Source organism: Leiobunum rupestre, chromosome 7, assembly GCF_980474605.1.
Source record: "Leiobunum rupestre chromosome 7, qqLeiRupe1.1.hap1, whole genome shotgun sequence".
NCBI lineage: Eukaryota > Metazoa > Arthropoda > Arachnida > Opiliones > Sclerosomatidae > Leiobunum > Leiobunum rupestre.
In genome coordinates, this window is record NC_143390.1 from 31,524,691 (window position 1) to 31,539,632 (window position 14,942).

At 38.3% G+C, this 14,942-nt stretch overlaps 3 protein-coding genes across 6 annotated transcripts in view; all 3 read left to right on the forward strand.

The window, feature by feature from the left end:
• The first annotated feature begins 1,075 nt into the window (after positions 1-1,075).
• Positions 1,076-6,836, forward strand: LOC149936060 (uncharacterized). 2 transcript variants are annotated; one of them, XM_090181540.1, is made up of 7 exons: positions 1,076-1,181; positions 1,259-1,785; positions 2,453-2,555; positions 2,626-2,722; positions 3,004-3,121; positions 5,123-5,393; positions 6,547-6,836. In XM_090181540.1, exons 1-7 carry the CDS (start codon positions 1,119-1,121, stop codon positions 6,736-6,738), a joined length of 1,371 nt encoding a protein of 456 aa, XP_090037666.1. In that variant the 5' UTR covers positions 1,076-1,118; the 3' UTR covers positions 6,739-6,836. The 2 variants fall into 2 exon arrangements, with proteins under 2 accessions (XP_090037666.1, XP_090037667.1); XM_090181541.1 differs by having other exon boundaries at positions 6,552-6,836.
• Positions 6,837-10,710: 3,874 nt separating this feature from the next.
• Psn (presenilin) lies at positions 10,711-13,256 on the forward strand. 3 transcript variants are annotated; one of them, XM_090181538.1, is made up of 10 exons: positions 10,711-10,951; positions 11,104-11,325; positions 11,382-11,632; positions 11,692-11,833; positions 11,894-11,961; positions 12,058-12,278; positions 12,343-12,441; positions 12,509-12,775; positions 12,840-12,952; positions 13,025-13,256. In XM_090181538.1, the coding sequence occupies exons 2-10, from the start codon at positions 11,107-11,109 to the stop codon at positions 13,178-13,180; spliced, it is 1,536 nt and encodes a 511-aa protein (XP_090037664.1). In that variant the 5' UTR covers positions 10,711-10,951; positions 11,104-11,106; the 3' UTR covers positions 13,181-13,256. The 3 variants fall into 3 exon arrangements, with proteins under 3 accessions (XP_090037664.1, XP_090037665.1, XP_090037662.1); XM_090181539.1 differs by having other exon boundaries at positions 10,711-10,926; XM_090181536.1 differs by having other exon boundaries at positions 10,712-11,011.
• Positions 13,257-13,629: 373 nt separating this feature from the next.
• Src42A (Tyrosine-protein kinase Src42A) overlaps positions 13,630-14,942 on the forward strand; it is a 52,967-nt gene continuing 51,654 nt past the window's right edge. The window contains exon 1 of the mRNA XM_090154703.1: positions 13,630-14,321. Coding sequence (XP_090010829.1) covers positions 13,882-14,321 — 440 coding nt within the window. The 5' untranslated portion in view covers positions 13,630-13,881. The remainder of the gene's footprint in view (positions 14,322-14,942) is intronic.

Consider the following 14,942-nt stretch of genomic DNA (forward strand, 5'->3'; position numbering starts at 1 on the left):
TGGTGGGGGGTATTTGTACCGTTGATGGGATGGTACTTGTACCGTTGATAGGATGGTTCTTGTACCGTTGATGGGGTGGTTCTTGTACCATTGATGGGATGGTTCTTGTACCGTTGATGGGGTGGTTCTTGTACCGTTGATGGTGGGGGGGTATTTGTACCGTTGATGGGATGGTTCTTGTACCATTGATGGGGTGGTACTTGTACCGTTGATGGGATGGTTCTTGTACCGTTGATGGGATGGTTCTTGTACCGTTTATGGGGTGGTTCTTGTACCATTGATGGGGTGGTACTTGTACCGTTGATGGGGGGTACTTGTACCGTTTATGGGATGGTTCTTGTACCATTGATGGGGTAGTACTTGTACCGTTGATGGGATGGTTCTTGTACCGTTGATGGGGTCGTTCTTGTACCGTTGATGGTGGGGGGGTATTTGTACCGTGATGGGATGGTTCTTGTACCATTGATGGGGTGGTACTTGTACCGTTGATGGGATGGTTCTTGTACCGTTGATGGGGTGGTTCTTGTACCGTTGATGGGGTGGTTCTTGTACCGTTGATGGTGGGGGGGTATTTGTACCGTTGATGGGATGGTACTTGTACCGTTGATAGGAGGGTTCTTGTACCATTGATGGGATGGTTCTTGTACCGTTGATGGGGTGGTCGCTACAAATTAAATCAGTTTTCACGGTTTATAGAATCTATCCATTTATCAAGTGGTTTGGATAGAGGAAAACTATTACAGTTTAAATCAATAATATGCTTGCATCTAATTATACAAATATTATATCCTAACGATGAGATTGCACAGTTTTGCAACTTAATGATAATTATTGGCAGTGATTTATTACACAACTTTTACCCAATTTATAATTTGGCGATGCAAAACGCAACAAATGTTACTTTTGGACTATCAACGTTATTAGGCCTAATGTACCACGTTTTTTTTTAATATTAATTTTGGTCACGGAAGATGGCACTATTACGTAGCTCATCCAGAAAATATCGGTCTCTTCCGTGTTCTTCCCACAGGCGAAAGGTATCTATGCTATTTAATATATCTATGGGCTTCGCTTGACAAAAATTGCTCACGCGTTCGCGAATAACGCGTCGCGAGGCGATGTTTATTAAATTCAAAACGGACGAAAAATTCAGTAGCCTAAATTCAGCGTGCCAGCCGTTTGTGCGAAATATACTTTTTGATAAGACTGTTATAGAATGTTATTCTTTAAAGTTTAAACTAATTATTCTATATGTTAGTTAACAAACTCTGAGAAAATGCCCTCGCTCATTGGTAAACCTGAAAAGGAGTCGCGCCCAGGGCAGTCAAAGTCAAAGGTGAAATCAACTGATGAGTACTTGGAGGACAAGGATAGCCGGCAGCGAGAGGTTAAGGATATCCAGCAGCGAGAGATTAAGGATATCCAGCAGCGAGAGGACAAGGATAGCCCGCAGCGAGAGAACAAGGACAGCCGGAAGCGAGAGGACAAGGATATCCGGCAGAGAAAGGACAAGGATAGCCCGCAGCGAGAGAACAAGGACAGCCGGAAGCGAGAGGACAAGGATATCCGGCAGAGAAAGGACAAGGATAGCCCGCAGCGAGAGAACAAGGACAGCCGGAAGCGAGAGGACAAGGATATCCGGCAGAGAAAGGACAAGGATAGCCCGCAGCGAGAGAACAAGGACAGCCGGAAGCGAGAGGACAAGGATATCCGGCAGAGAAAGGACAAGGATAGCCGGCCGCGAGAATACAACGCCGCCGCTGCCAAGACTTATTTGCAATTCGAGTGAGCTCAAATTCGTTTCCTTCCCAATTCTTATCATTTCGTATCAATTGTTTTTATCGCTGCAATCCTATCGTCACGGCCCCCTCTCCTCGCTGGCCCACTTCATTCCCCCTAATGGTACCCGCACCACCAATTTCGGTTTGGCTTGATCTATTTTTCAATTTTTCATACCGTTCTCCGCTTTCTACTAAGCGCTTCAACATGTACCTTCCTCCAACTCTTTTTTCGCGTAATCCTTACCCCTGACATAATTTTAATCAAAAAGATGATAGGAGGCGTGGTTTTTCCAAACTGTGGAAAGGATGGGGGGGAAATGATACGAGGCGTGTTTTCCCGTATATAACTAGGATTCTAGGAAGCGGTAACGGTGCAGTCCAAACATTCGCTGTTTATCAAAATACTAAATCTTTTTTTAAGGTTCCATTCCGATTAAAATAGATGTGCTAACGTTAGATAGTTTCATTATTGGGACCGGCACTATAGTTGACTTAGAATTTAAAGTAAAACTCAGATCATCAGAAACCCGAAACTTTCTTCGTGACGGTCATGAAACTGAATTTCCCCACGTTGTTCCTCAGCAAACGAGGATACATGCTAATTTATTCTCCACTGAGTTATCCCCCTTTTTTTTTGCCCAATTTACCTTTTGGCTGGAAACTAACAATAGGCCATCCAGTCTTCTCGCCTTGCCATTCGGCTTGGATGAATCCAGCAGCGTGACCGGCGTACTGACCATGAGAAACATCTCTCCGCATCCGGTGGCCTACAAGGTATTGCCTTACAACGTACCGTCCCAAGAATTTTCTTCACTTGTTTTTCTTCCTTCAAATTATTTCGTAGTTCCGGACCAATTCGTACGAGGCCTATCGCGTACATCCTGCCCTCGGAGCCATCTCACCTTACGACACTTTGGAGTGCAAAGTTCAACTGTTGGCCGGTACGATTTATTTCGTAGATTCTTCCGTATGGTTGCCATGGCTCAGGAAAAGTCAGGGAGCCTGAAAATAAGTCCAAGCAATTAGGGATAATTCAGGCAATTTGAAAACCAAATATAATATATCAGGGACAAGTCATTAAAACGTTGAATTATAAGTTACAAAATTTGAAATTGTCTAATAAGCCCTGGAAAATAAATAAATTTTGAATCTGAAAACGTTAGGGCAACCGTGCTCCGAGGTATATCAGGTAATTAAATACTAACATATACTCTGAATAAAGGTCACCACCCGAACCCGGATGACATGTTGGATATAAAGAGCGTACCTTTGGCTCACGATACGGACCAAATTCAAGACGTTTTTAAATCGGCGCCGGCCACGAAAATACGTACACACGTGTAAGTTGTTTATTGTTATTAGCGAAGTTTGTCCGGGGGAGGATTGAAAACGTTTCAACCACCCGAGCAATAGGCGCTTAAATAAATAATCCAAGAAGTAGTATTTCCGAGAGCCAGGACCCGCAAGTTATTGTTTATATAGTGCTTGTTGAAAAAATGGAAACTTTTCACCTGCAAACAAAACATCGTGTTTTTGCTAAACCTTAATATGTAAAAAAGCTACTGACGAGGAGTGTACCCGAGGTGTAAATCACCGATTTTTATGAAACTCGGGGGGTATGTAGACCTTTAGGTAACATGAATTTTCACCAAGGGAAAAGCTACGCTGGGCTTCCGTTTTGCTATGGCAACCGAAAATGTTTTTGACAACTTAAAATGAAAAAATCTACATTTAAAAAAGCATGGTATTTTACTACAATCGAATAAAATTGGGTAAAATGATAAAATTTTGGTAAAACAGCCAAACACGAAGCTAAAAATGATTAAAATTGAATAAAATGAATGCAATTTGGTTAAACAACCGGAATTGGGGTTAAATATATGAATTTGACTAGAATCGCGTTAAGTTAATTGAAATTGACGAAATTGGATAAAAAGAGCAGTATTTTCTTAAATGAAATAAGTTTCGACTAGAATCGTCATAAATCAATTTAAATTGGCTAAAATAAATCTGTCAAACTACCAAAAAGTGATGAAGGACCAATAGTAGATAAACTGAAGAAAACCTACAAATAAGGTTAAGTAGAAACTAAAAGGTTATCGATTTCGTTGTAATTTCGTAAACACTAATTAATAAGGAAAAACTACTATAACTTAAAGATTTTTTCGTTAAAAACCTCCCTTTCGTTCACATCCAAAATATCCCAATTATGAAAAAACATATTTCAACGTCAAATTTTGGCTGTTTTACCCGAATTTTATCATTTTACCCAAATGTAGCCGTTATTAGTATTTTTAACATAATTCTACCCAAATTTTTGTCATTTGGGCGAATTCTGATTATTTTACCCAAATTTTACAGTTTTACCCAAATTTTTTCATTTTACCCAATTTATCCGATAGTAGTTGGATTAACACAATTTTATTCAATTTTATTAATTTTTTGATGTTTTACTCAATTTTCTTAAATTAACCCCAAAAATTTATAATTTTACCCCATTTTACACGATATTAGTTTTTTAACACGATTTAATAAAATTTAAAAATTTTAGGTCATTATACCCAAATTTAGTTTTTTTACCCAAAAATTTATCATTTTACCCAATTGTAGCCGATATTAGTTGTTTTAACACAATTTTACTAAATTTTTGTCATATGGACGAATTTTGATTATTTTACCCAAATTTTATCATTTTACCCCAATTTTATCATTTTACCCCATTTTAGACGATATTAGTTGGTTAAACCCGATTTTATCCAATTTTAAACATTTGAGGTCAATTTTGGTCAATTTAGCCAATTTTTGTCGATTTCAAAAAAAAATATTTGAATATACCCTATTTAGGTAAAATTTGCAAATATTCCTTTATTTATCAAATTCAATGAAATTTTCTCAATTTTACCCAAATTTGTTTTAAGTTTACCCAAACTTGATGAATTTCACCCAAAATTGTTCAAATTTAGCATTTTAGTTGAAATTTAAATTTTTTTGTTTTTTTTGAGTTTTCAAAAATTTTCACTGGGCACACCACACCCCCTGTGAAACCGAGAAAATCCCATGCTTTTTTAAATGTAGATTTTTTCATTTTAAGCTGTCAAAAACATTTTCGGTTGCCATAGCAAAACGGAAGCCCAGCGTGACTTTTCCCTTGGTGAAAATTCATGTTACCCCAAGGTCTACTTACCCCCCGAGTTTCATTAAAATCGGTGATTTACACCTCGGGTACACTCCTCGTGAGTTAAAAGGGAATGCTTGTTGCTGCCGTAAAGGTGAAAAAAATTCCATTATTTTAATTGAAATAGAAGTTCCCGCTGACTAGTCTTATCCGCGAACCGTTACAGGATCGCGCTGACTCAAGGACACGTGACCTCGACTTCTAAGAAACCGCCACCGCCGGCCACAAGAAGGAGCGGAATGGGGTCATTTCTGAATTTACCAGTTCTATCGATATCGGCATTTAGACGCAATCCATCGACGAAGTCTTTTGCGTCTCAACCTCAGCCGCCATCCTCGATATTGGCATTCAGACGCAATCCATCGACGAAGTCATTTGCGTCTCAACCTCAGCAGCCATCCTCCATATCGGAATTCCTTCGGCAGTCATCCTCGGAAGTTTGTGTTTTATTTTTACTCTCGCGGCTTGCGTCTTCGGCGCGCTCCTTTACCCATCGGGTTAAAGTCATTTAGACTTAAATTTTCAATTTACACACCTTTTAAATTGGAACCATTGGTTTTCAAGATAAACTTTGAATGTCCTTGAACCATGTGTTAAAGGTCATCCGACTTTAAAAATTCTAAAGACTCCTTACTAGATGAGTATGTCTAGCAAATTTTGAGTACTTTTCGAGTTATTAGACCTTCAACCTGGTCTCTGGTACATAAAATCCCTCGACTTGTTATTGGTCAAAGTAGGTGAGCCCATAGCTATTTAGTCCTAAAATGTGACGGGGAACATGTTTCTAATTGAAATCAACTTTCTATCTCTAATGGTTATCGAGATAAAAAAAATTATGACCTTGAAGACATGGTTGAAGGTCATTTAAATTTCCATTTTCAAGTGACCCCCTGCAAGTTCTGTGTCCAGAAAATTTCCAATTCCTAGCTAAAACACATTTTGAGTTATTGGAACTGTATCGTTTTCAGTTATCACCCTGTATAGTTGATTTCTTTGTCTTGAAAATCATTGCGATTTTGTTTCGGATCTAAATCATTTTCCCTAATTAATCGCCTGATCTTTCTCCGCTTGAAAATCATTTTGCGATTGCTCTGCTTCAAAATCTAGTTCTTTTATAATTTTCTGCTTTTGAAAAAGAAGATTAGCATAGGCGTGCGCGGGCATTTGCAGCAGGTCGGGCCCGCTTATGCTGTTGCGCCCTCTTTAGGCTCTATTTGTTGGAGTTAGCCTTTGTTGCGAAACTTATCATGTTTTATAAGTACCACGGCTCTCCTGTTTATGTTTAGTACTTTTCTTTCTCAATAGGTGAGGCTAGAAATTTGTATTTTTGAGAGTATAGTAAAGTACGTGACGAACAAAGTTTACTTTTTCTATTTTAGGCTATACTAAACAACAATATTATTTTTTTAATATTATTTTAGGCTCGCGCCTGTTTCGTCCGATATTTTGCGCCCTTTTAGATTTCAGGTCGGGCCATGGCCCACCCTGGCCCTATCGTGCGCACGCCTATGAAAATTAGTCTATCGGCTTGAAAATCTTTCGTGGTTTCTGTTTTGATATTTTAACACGATCTTGTTTGAATTGGTTTAGAATAGTTCCTACGAAGGTCGTCCCTCCCGGTTCCGCAACCTCTGGCCGTCTTGGCGACCCAATTCGATTCGGATCTTGTTTCTAATTCTGCTGGTGCTTTCGGTGATCTTTTGTGCCGTATTTCTTTGGGAATTCAATCAGGAGGAACACCACGTTAACTATCACCGTAGATGCTCTTCTTTCTGGCATTAAAGAATAAATTAAAATTATTCTCGAACTAAAATATAAAATTGTTTTATTTTTGTAACGTAAAATTATAAATGACGTATTTATTGGCTTCAATACAAATATTTAATTAAATTTATTACTGTTATAGAAGTAACGGTATGTGGTGGTCTCAGTCGTACCAGCCTCTTAAACCCAATTACCATCTATTTCATTGGGGGGAGCTGAGGGATAATATTCCCCCCTTAATTGATCAGCGCGTGGCTCCACCTTGTAACGGTTAAACAAACTAAAAACATTCCTATTACTACTTCCCATAAGGTTAAAAATAGTCAAAAAAAATTCCGTTGAGCCTAGCTAGGAGCAACAAACACAGCACCCCACACAAGGAGAACCCATCCCGTCAAAAGTCGGGCATTTTCTTGTGTACAGTTTTCATTGGTTAGACGCTTTAGCGCCTGCCGCCGTCGGAAGGGGAAAATTTTGAAATTGTTTTTCCACTGCCCGTAAAACGTTCAGCGTAAAGGTTCGTCCAATGAAATTTGTACACAACACTGAGTTAGCGTTTTTAAAGACTAACTGCGTTCTCCTTGTGTTTGTAGCTCCTAGATGGTAGAAATGTGAAATACTCCCTTTAAGAACTAGTAGAAAAGGCGGGGAATCGAGAAATAGTAGGGTAAAATAGACTTAGTTGATAATTCAAAACAGCGCTTGGAAAGTCGCTGACCAACGGTTATTGAATTATGAATAAAGTAAAAAAATGGTTAAAGGACCGTTCATTTAAATAAGAAAAAGGTGGCACTTCGGCCGAATACGCCTTTGAGGTGGTTACAAAATTTAGATTAATAAATTAGTCTATGTTTTCATTTTATGATTAAAATAGCCGACGAACTTACGCTACGAAATATGAGAAATACGGTATATAGAACGTTTTATGGCGACCGCGTCATCTAGCGTAAATTTCATTTTATATTACTTCAAAATTAAAACGAAGTTTTTTCGACAATAGACGCTTCAATAAATGTGTATCTCTTTTTATTTCTTCCCCTAGGCGCATGCGTGAGGCACCGAATAAAATATGTTAGTTTTATTTGTAAGGCTAAAGGGGAGAGCGGGTTGCTGCGTGCCCGCCCTTCCCCTTTAGGAGCTCTTTCCAAAGGGCTTGGCTCCCTGCCTTTCTAGGTGGGGTGTCGGCCGGAGTTGCTAGAGCATCCGTTCTCTATCCCACTGCTGTGTGCGAAGTGGTGGGCTGGTCGTCCCATTGTTGCACCTTCTGCTGGGTTGAGCGGCTTGCGTCAAGGGTGCGACCATCAGTAGTGGGGTTCTGCTACCCATGCGGGTTTTGTCACCTGTCCGGGCTTGTGGACGCTGGCGTAGGGCATTCTGATGATAGGCCTCAGGTGGTGTGGTTCTTTTCTTACCGGTACAAAGGGCTTTAAATTCTGACAACATGCTACCAAGATTTATTGCGTTCATTAAATTGTTACGTCAGTAAATACAGCTTAGCAATACTTGGGTGTTGTTTATTTATTTATTTTCTTTGCGATATCCGAAGCTACTGGAACAACTGGGTTGTAAATTTGTACCCTAAAATTTTATACGATTCCGTCAGCAACTTACTTGAAAATGACGTAAATGCGAAGAAAAGCCTCCTTTAAGGCCCGTTTAATATGTCATTAATCCTGCTGCCAATAGACGCTTAAATAAATCATACTCCAAGGAAATCGCCAAGAAGTAATATTTCCGAGAGCAAGGACCCGCAAGGTATTGTTTATATAGTGCTTGTTGAAATAATTCAAACGTTTCACCTGTAAACAGAACGCCGTGTTTTTGCCAAGCCTTAATATGTCAAAAAAGCTACCTGGTTAAAAGGGAACACTTGTTGCTGCCGTAAAGGTGAAAAATTTACATTATTTTAACAAGCACTATATATACTTTGGGTTGCAGAAATATTACTTCTTGGCGATTTCCTTGGAGGATGATTTATTGAAGAGTCTATTGCTTTTGCGTTGAAATTGTTTTACTAGCTAACTACCGAGTACCACGCACCATCATTACTTATAATTAAAGATGGCCGTGAACCAAAAATCTAAGCAGGCAAACATCATTTATTCAAAAAAAGCACGCTTTATTACGGATTTTGAAATATCACGGCAAATGGTAAGTTATTTCATAAAAACTAAACGTCGCGCGCTGCAGTCGATTTCTGTGCCCCTTTTGTAGTGCTTCATGAATTGACTTGAAGCGGTTAACCATGGAGTTCCCTCCTCCATGGTTCATTATGGGAGATGTCCAGAGTGCTCTAAAGTGGTGTTTAAAGGGCCTCAGAATCGTTGGAATTTTGTTGGTAGAGCTACATATTCACCTGTTTTGAAAAATGGGAAAGTGCCTGTCCCCCTTACGTAGCTCTACTTGACTTGACTTGACTTGAAGAGGTTAACCATGAGTTCCCTTCTCTACCCTGCAAAGATATAATGGTAAATATGGAATGGACGCTTCAATAAAATATACTAGGTTTTTACTCCCCTCTCCAAATTCATCTGGGAAGGAACTATTTCCGGTCGGTCGGTTAAACGGTTAGAATGGCTAGCCAAAAAGTCATATTTAAGCCAATAGGAGACGCGTTTTTCCCCTCATGAGAATTTTGCGTCAGATAAGAAATGCGTCGGCTCACGTGTATAAGGAACAAACTAATGTTAATTTTCGATAATATATTTTAAGGTAAAATATATAATGTTACTAAAACTAAGTATAACTAACAAGGAGAGTACCCGAGGTGTTTATTACCGTTTTTCTTCAATGTCGGCCGTAATGTAGACCTATATGAGATATGAAACTTCCCAAAAGGAGACGATGCACTACCCATTCGATTTGCCATGGCAATCGAAAATGTTTTGACCACTTAAAACAAAAAAAACTCCTTTTAAAAAAGCATGGAATTTTCTTAAAAAATTGAAAATCACGAAATGGGTAATTTCGAGTAATTTGGACCGTATTTGCGTAAATTTCATCAAGTTTGGTTAAATTGGAACATTTTGGGGTAAAATTGTAACACTTTTTGGGTAAAATAAGGAAAAAATCTTATTTTTGTTTTAAGTAGTGAAAAACATTTTTGGTTGCCATGTCAAAATGTCCTCCAAAATGAATGGGTAGTGCAACGTCTGCTTTTGGGAAACCGGACTCAACGTTTAATCAACGGCGAGTTCTTTGAGCCTTACCGAACGAAGCCTAGGTAGCCTTTGTACACTTATGAGGTAGCCTCAGGCTGTTACGTCAGGTAAAGCTGCAATCTCAACTATTTACTGAACGCAAACCATTTCTATTCTTCCAAAAAAAAAAAAGTCGGTGACTCATGATGGAAGCGCCTCCAGATTTGCCAGTCGGGCGATTTTATCGCCCGATTCAGCTTCTTTTTAAACCGCTTTGCGTGCGAAAAAAGCTTTGGTAGAAGTCGGATTTGGGCTGGACACGAAGAAGACACAAACATGAATAACCATAGAAATCTCATAGATAACTAGAATGCTGCCGCCTACGGCCGAGCTTGTCACCAGTTCGTTTTGAACCTTCAGCCAATGAGAGGCCGTAGAGTGGTTCCGCCAAGGAGGATAATAATCCTCCTTGGTTCTGCTACTATGTAACTATCGCGGGAGATAGGTGACGTCATTCTTTCTGGTGACATTAAATTCTTGGCAGAACCACTCTTTGAGCTCTGATTGGCTGAGATCTGGCTATCGTCTGCCACGGAGTTTGGTCCATTTGCCAGTTACACGGCAGCATTCTAGTTACCTATGAGATTTATATGTGAATAACCATGTTTAATAATTTGTGAAAAATATAATTATGTCCGAAAATACTTTATTCATATCTAGTAATTATTGGACCAAAACTTCGAGCTAATTTGTTTCTTAAAATTTGCCTGTGAAATGGAGTAGAATTTTAGCTATTTTTTTAAGAAACATTTTCAACGATGGACGGGTTTTTAGGCTAGTTTAATTTCAGTTTGGGCTGCGGAGCAGGGGGGACTACTTATACCTGGCAACTCTAAACGCTGTTCATCGTTGCGTAACGGGCTTGGAAGATTGAATAAAAATTTTACATAACGTTAAAATGTTTTTTAAAGTAACTTATAATTTAAAAACATCAGTTTAAACGAGTTACTTTATACCTAAACGAAGAGTAATTAAGAAAACTAGTAGATCTCATAAAACTTGCAACGTAAGAATTCAGCAAAGGCTTAAAGGTGTTGTCAAGGCGCTTGTGTCAACTTGTCAAAGATTTATCATATATCAAATTGTAACATGTAATTAAAGTTAATAATCGTTGCTTTGAATTTCCCTTTTAAAATTAGTTTTTGTTCTTAAAAATATTTTATAGTTTTCTTTTTTCCGACAGCTGATGACCGAAAACAATTCTGAATCAGGATCAGTAAACGAGTTCACGAGTTTAATAGCTGATTCAATGGAAGCTGTGGGAGCTGCCCAAAACCATACACCTGATCTAACCTCAGTCTCGGACACCAGACCTTTGAGCCCTGGCTTAAATGCCTCCCCTTCTGAGGAATCAAGAACCAAACCACGTAGACCTAAAAGATCACAGAGTTCAGATGCAAATATTGTAAGTTTTTTTTATAACTTACGTTCAACTTAACTAAAACACTGTGTCTAATTTAGCAATCAAGTAATAATTCAAATGATGTGGAAACAACATTTAGAGGGATACCAAACCAGCAAGCGAGGTATTCTTCACCAGCAGTTAATAGTGCTGTTATATACGCTCGAGGCTGGGAAGAAGAAGAGGAGGAAGAACTCAAATATGGAGCAAAACACGTCATCAAGTTGTTTATTCCCGTTTCACTTTGTATGCTTGTCGTAGTGGCCACAATCAGTTCTATTACGTCTTACACAAAAACGGATGTCTATCTGTAAATCTACCTTAATCTATGCGCAAATGTTTTTTAAATTAAACTGTAATAATTTTCAGAGTCTATACACCATTCACTGACAAAAATGTTGATACTAAAACCAAAGTTTGGCAATCATTTGCTAATGCCTTTATTCTGATGGGTGTAATTGTGATTATGACATTGTTATTGATCGTATTTTACAAGTTCAGGTGCTACAAGGTGAATATTTTCTTTAATATAGTAATGTTTTTAAACTAATGCGTTTATTATTACGTAAAGATAATACATGGTTGGTTGATTGTATCATCCTTACTTCTGTTATCGATGTTTTCTTACATGTACTTAGGGTGAGTCTTTCTTTCAATCTTAATTTTCATGCATGTAATCGATTTAATCCATGGCAGTGATATAAAATATCATTTGAACTTTTCAAACTATTTTAGGGAAGTTCTTAAAGCTTACAACATTCCGATGGATTATATCACTTTGACTTTCGTCATGTGGAATTTTGGAGTAGTGGGCATGATTAGTATACATTGGAAAGGACCTTTACTTCTGCAGCAATCGTACCTGATTTTAGTTTCAGCTCTGATGGCTCTAATTTTCATCAAACATTTGCCTGATTGGACTACGTGGGTCGTACTCGGTGTTATTTCAGTTTGGGGTACAAAATAAGCTGCTATTTTACGTATATGCAATCTGGGTTATATATATTTTATTTTAATTAGATTTAATAGCCGTGTTATGTCCAAAAGGCCCGCTACGAGTTTTAGTTGAAACAGCTCAGGAAAGAAATGAACCAATTTTTCCAGCATTAATTTATAGCTGTAAGAGAAAGTCCATAGCTTAATTCTTGTCCTTTTTTTCTATAAGAATTTATAATTTCGATTTTAGCGGCGATGGCTTGGTACGTGAACATGGCCGATGAAGTACCAGTTCAAGGAAGACAAAACAACAGTGCCCGAAAGACTGAACAAACAAGTGGAGATAATTCAGTAGATGCGGAAAATCAGACAACACCTTCGGAGCAATCCAACCACATGCCAGCGGCTGAGGAGCAAAATGTGAGAGGTGAAGAAAGAAATGAAGTTGCTCAAACTACTACTATTGCGAATCACACGCCTCCTCCTCAAACTGAAACCCACTTAGAAGATGAAGAACGTAAGTATTTTTATCCGTTATATTCCATGTTCTTTAATGCCTGATATTTTAACTTAATTTGTAGGTGGTGTGAAATTAGGACTCGGGGATTTCATTTTCTACAGTGTTCTTGTGGGAAAAGCATCTTCGTACGGAGATTGGAATACAACGTTGGCTTGCTTTGTTGCCATTTTGATCGTAAGTTTAATATTAAAATGAAATTTTTTAAATAACCCTAGTAACTGATTTGTTTCTTTCGCTTTGTAAAAGGGTCTGTGTTTGACCTTGTTATTGTTGGCAATTTTCAAGAAAGCTCTTCCGGCACTACCCATTTCAATCACATTTGGTTTAGTTTTTTATTTCGCAACTAGTTCATTAGTTCAACCTTTTGCAGATAGTTTAGCGAGTGAACAAGTATATATATAGTTGATTTTGTGTGTTTTTTTATATATGCGCGTATGTAATATCCATTTTTATATTTATTAATAAATATTTGCTGCCATAATCCAAAATTGATTTGGTTTTTTTTTAAACATTAATAAAAGAATTTACACATTTTTATAATGCAAAACAAAACACCCAGAAACACCGTCAGATGGCAATAGCCCAGTCTCAAGGGGAGGGGGTTTCCCTGGCAACGTAAAAAACAAAACCAAATACTTGTTCCCAGATGGCGACATCTTCTCTATAAACTTACAGCGGAGTATAATTTCGTGAATTTAACAAATCATATTTATTCCCTATATAATTCAAAAAAAATTATTTTATTTTTCTAAAAATTATTTTAAAACTTCAAAATTACATTTTATTTGTCTACTTTATTGCTTATGAATACTGTAAATTACACTTGTATTACTGAACTATATCTTAGAGCGCATGCATACACACTGAAGAAGTTTTCGCGTCGTGTAGTGATTTGGTTCATGGGCGTTATTTTCGTTACTTCGGTGTGTAAGCTCTCAGTCAGAGTGTAGGACGCGGTAGTGAGGTTAGTGTTTGGCGGTTTGTTTTTATCACCGTTATGTTTTAATTTTAGAATCCACTGTCGCGATAACCAATGTAGAATACGTTCGCGAGAGGGATTAGTTTTGTTTTAAAGTCGTTTGTGGCCTGGATGAGCAGAGAATATGGGAAATTGTTTCAGTCGTTCGGCGACGCGAACCGCCAACAAAAATGAGGGAATCGGGCAAGCACCCGTCGACAGGATCGAAAATGGACCCGCCGTGATTAGCCAACCTCACGTAGGATTAGGCCTAGGTCTTCAAAGCCACGAACCTTCCAATATTAGGCATAACGTACCAGATTTAGGCACGAGAAATGGACCTAGTCTACCCCCTGTACCTATTGACACTGAAAGTGCATCTGGTGGTAGCGCCAAAATTTTCGTCGCTTTGTACGATTACGATGCTAGAACTGACGAGGACTTGAGTTTTAAGAAAGGGGAACACTTGGAAATTATCAACGATACCCAAGGAGACTGGTGGTTTGCCAAGTCCAAAGCCACCAAGCACGAGGGCTACATTCCTTCAAACTACGTTGCCAAGCTTAAATCTATCGAAGCCGAACCGTAAGCGAATCTGTTTTGCTATTTAGTTTTCGTCAAAACCAAGCTAAGCCTTGTGTTTTGAACTTCCATCATTGGAGAGGGAATTTGACACTTACCCATTCAGGCCCCATTACTACTAGAAAAACGCTTCATTCTATTAAATTAGTCCCACCCTCCCGTAGAGATAAAAAAATATCTCCTGTAAAGATAAAAATGTCTTTTTCCCTTTGATGGATTATTAATGTTGCGTTTGGTGTGACTATTCCTTAAAACCACTTGGAATACCATGTTGTTCGTAAGTACACGAGAGATAATTGATGAAGCCCAGGAGAGCGATTCTTTAAGTTTTGGGTGTAAAGTCTGCCGCTTCGCAACTGTCATGCAAATTGTCATTCATTTATAACGAATAACGTTCGTGTTGTCCTAAGCATGGATTTCTTATGCATGATGTAACTTGTGGCTAGCAAATGCCAATTTTTGTTTTGGCCTACTTTATCAAAAAAAAACACCCAATTTACTATCCCCCCTGAAATATAATGTTTTAATGTGGCTACGGTAATATTCTCAGATCGCTTTCAATACGAAAACATTACAATCCCAAAGCGTAAGTTATCAAAACCGAATTTTTAAACAGCCTTAATT

Excerpts from the sequence above, each read along its gene's own strand:
- LOC149936060 (XM_090181540.1), top strand. The coding sequence starts at position 1,119 with ATGTTTATTAAATTCAAAACGGACGAAAAATTCAGTAGCCTAAATTCA. Across the intron at positions 3,122-5,122 it reads ACGAAAATACGTACACACGT|GATCGCGCTGACTCAAGGAC; the intron begins GTAAGTTGTTTA and ends GAACCGTTACAG. Across the intron at positions 5,394-6,546 it reads TTCGGCAGTCATCCTCGGAA|AATAGTTCCTACGAAGGTCG; the intron begins GTTTGTGTTTTA and ends GAATTGGTTTAG.
- Psn (XM_090181538.1), top strand. The coding sequence starts at position 11,107 with ATGACCGAAAACAATTCTGAATCAGGATCAGTAAACGAGTTCACGAGT. Across the intron at positions 12,442-12,508 it reads TCCAGCATTAATTTATAGCT|CGGCGATGGCTTGGTACGTG; the intron begins GTAAGAGAAAGT and ends TTTCGATTTTAG. Across the intron at positions 12,776-12,839 it reads CCACTTAGAAGATGAAGAAC|GTGGTGTGAAATTAGGACTC; the intron begins GTAAGTATTTTT and ends CTTAATTTGTAG.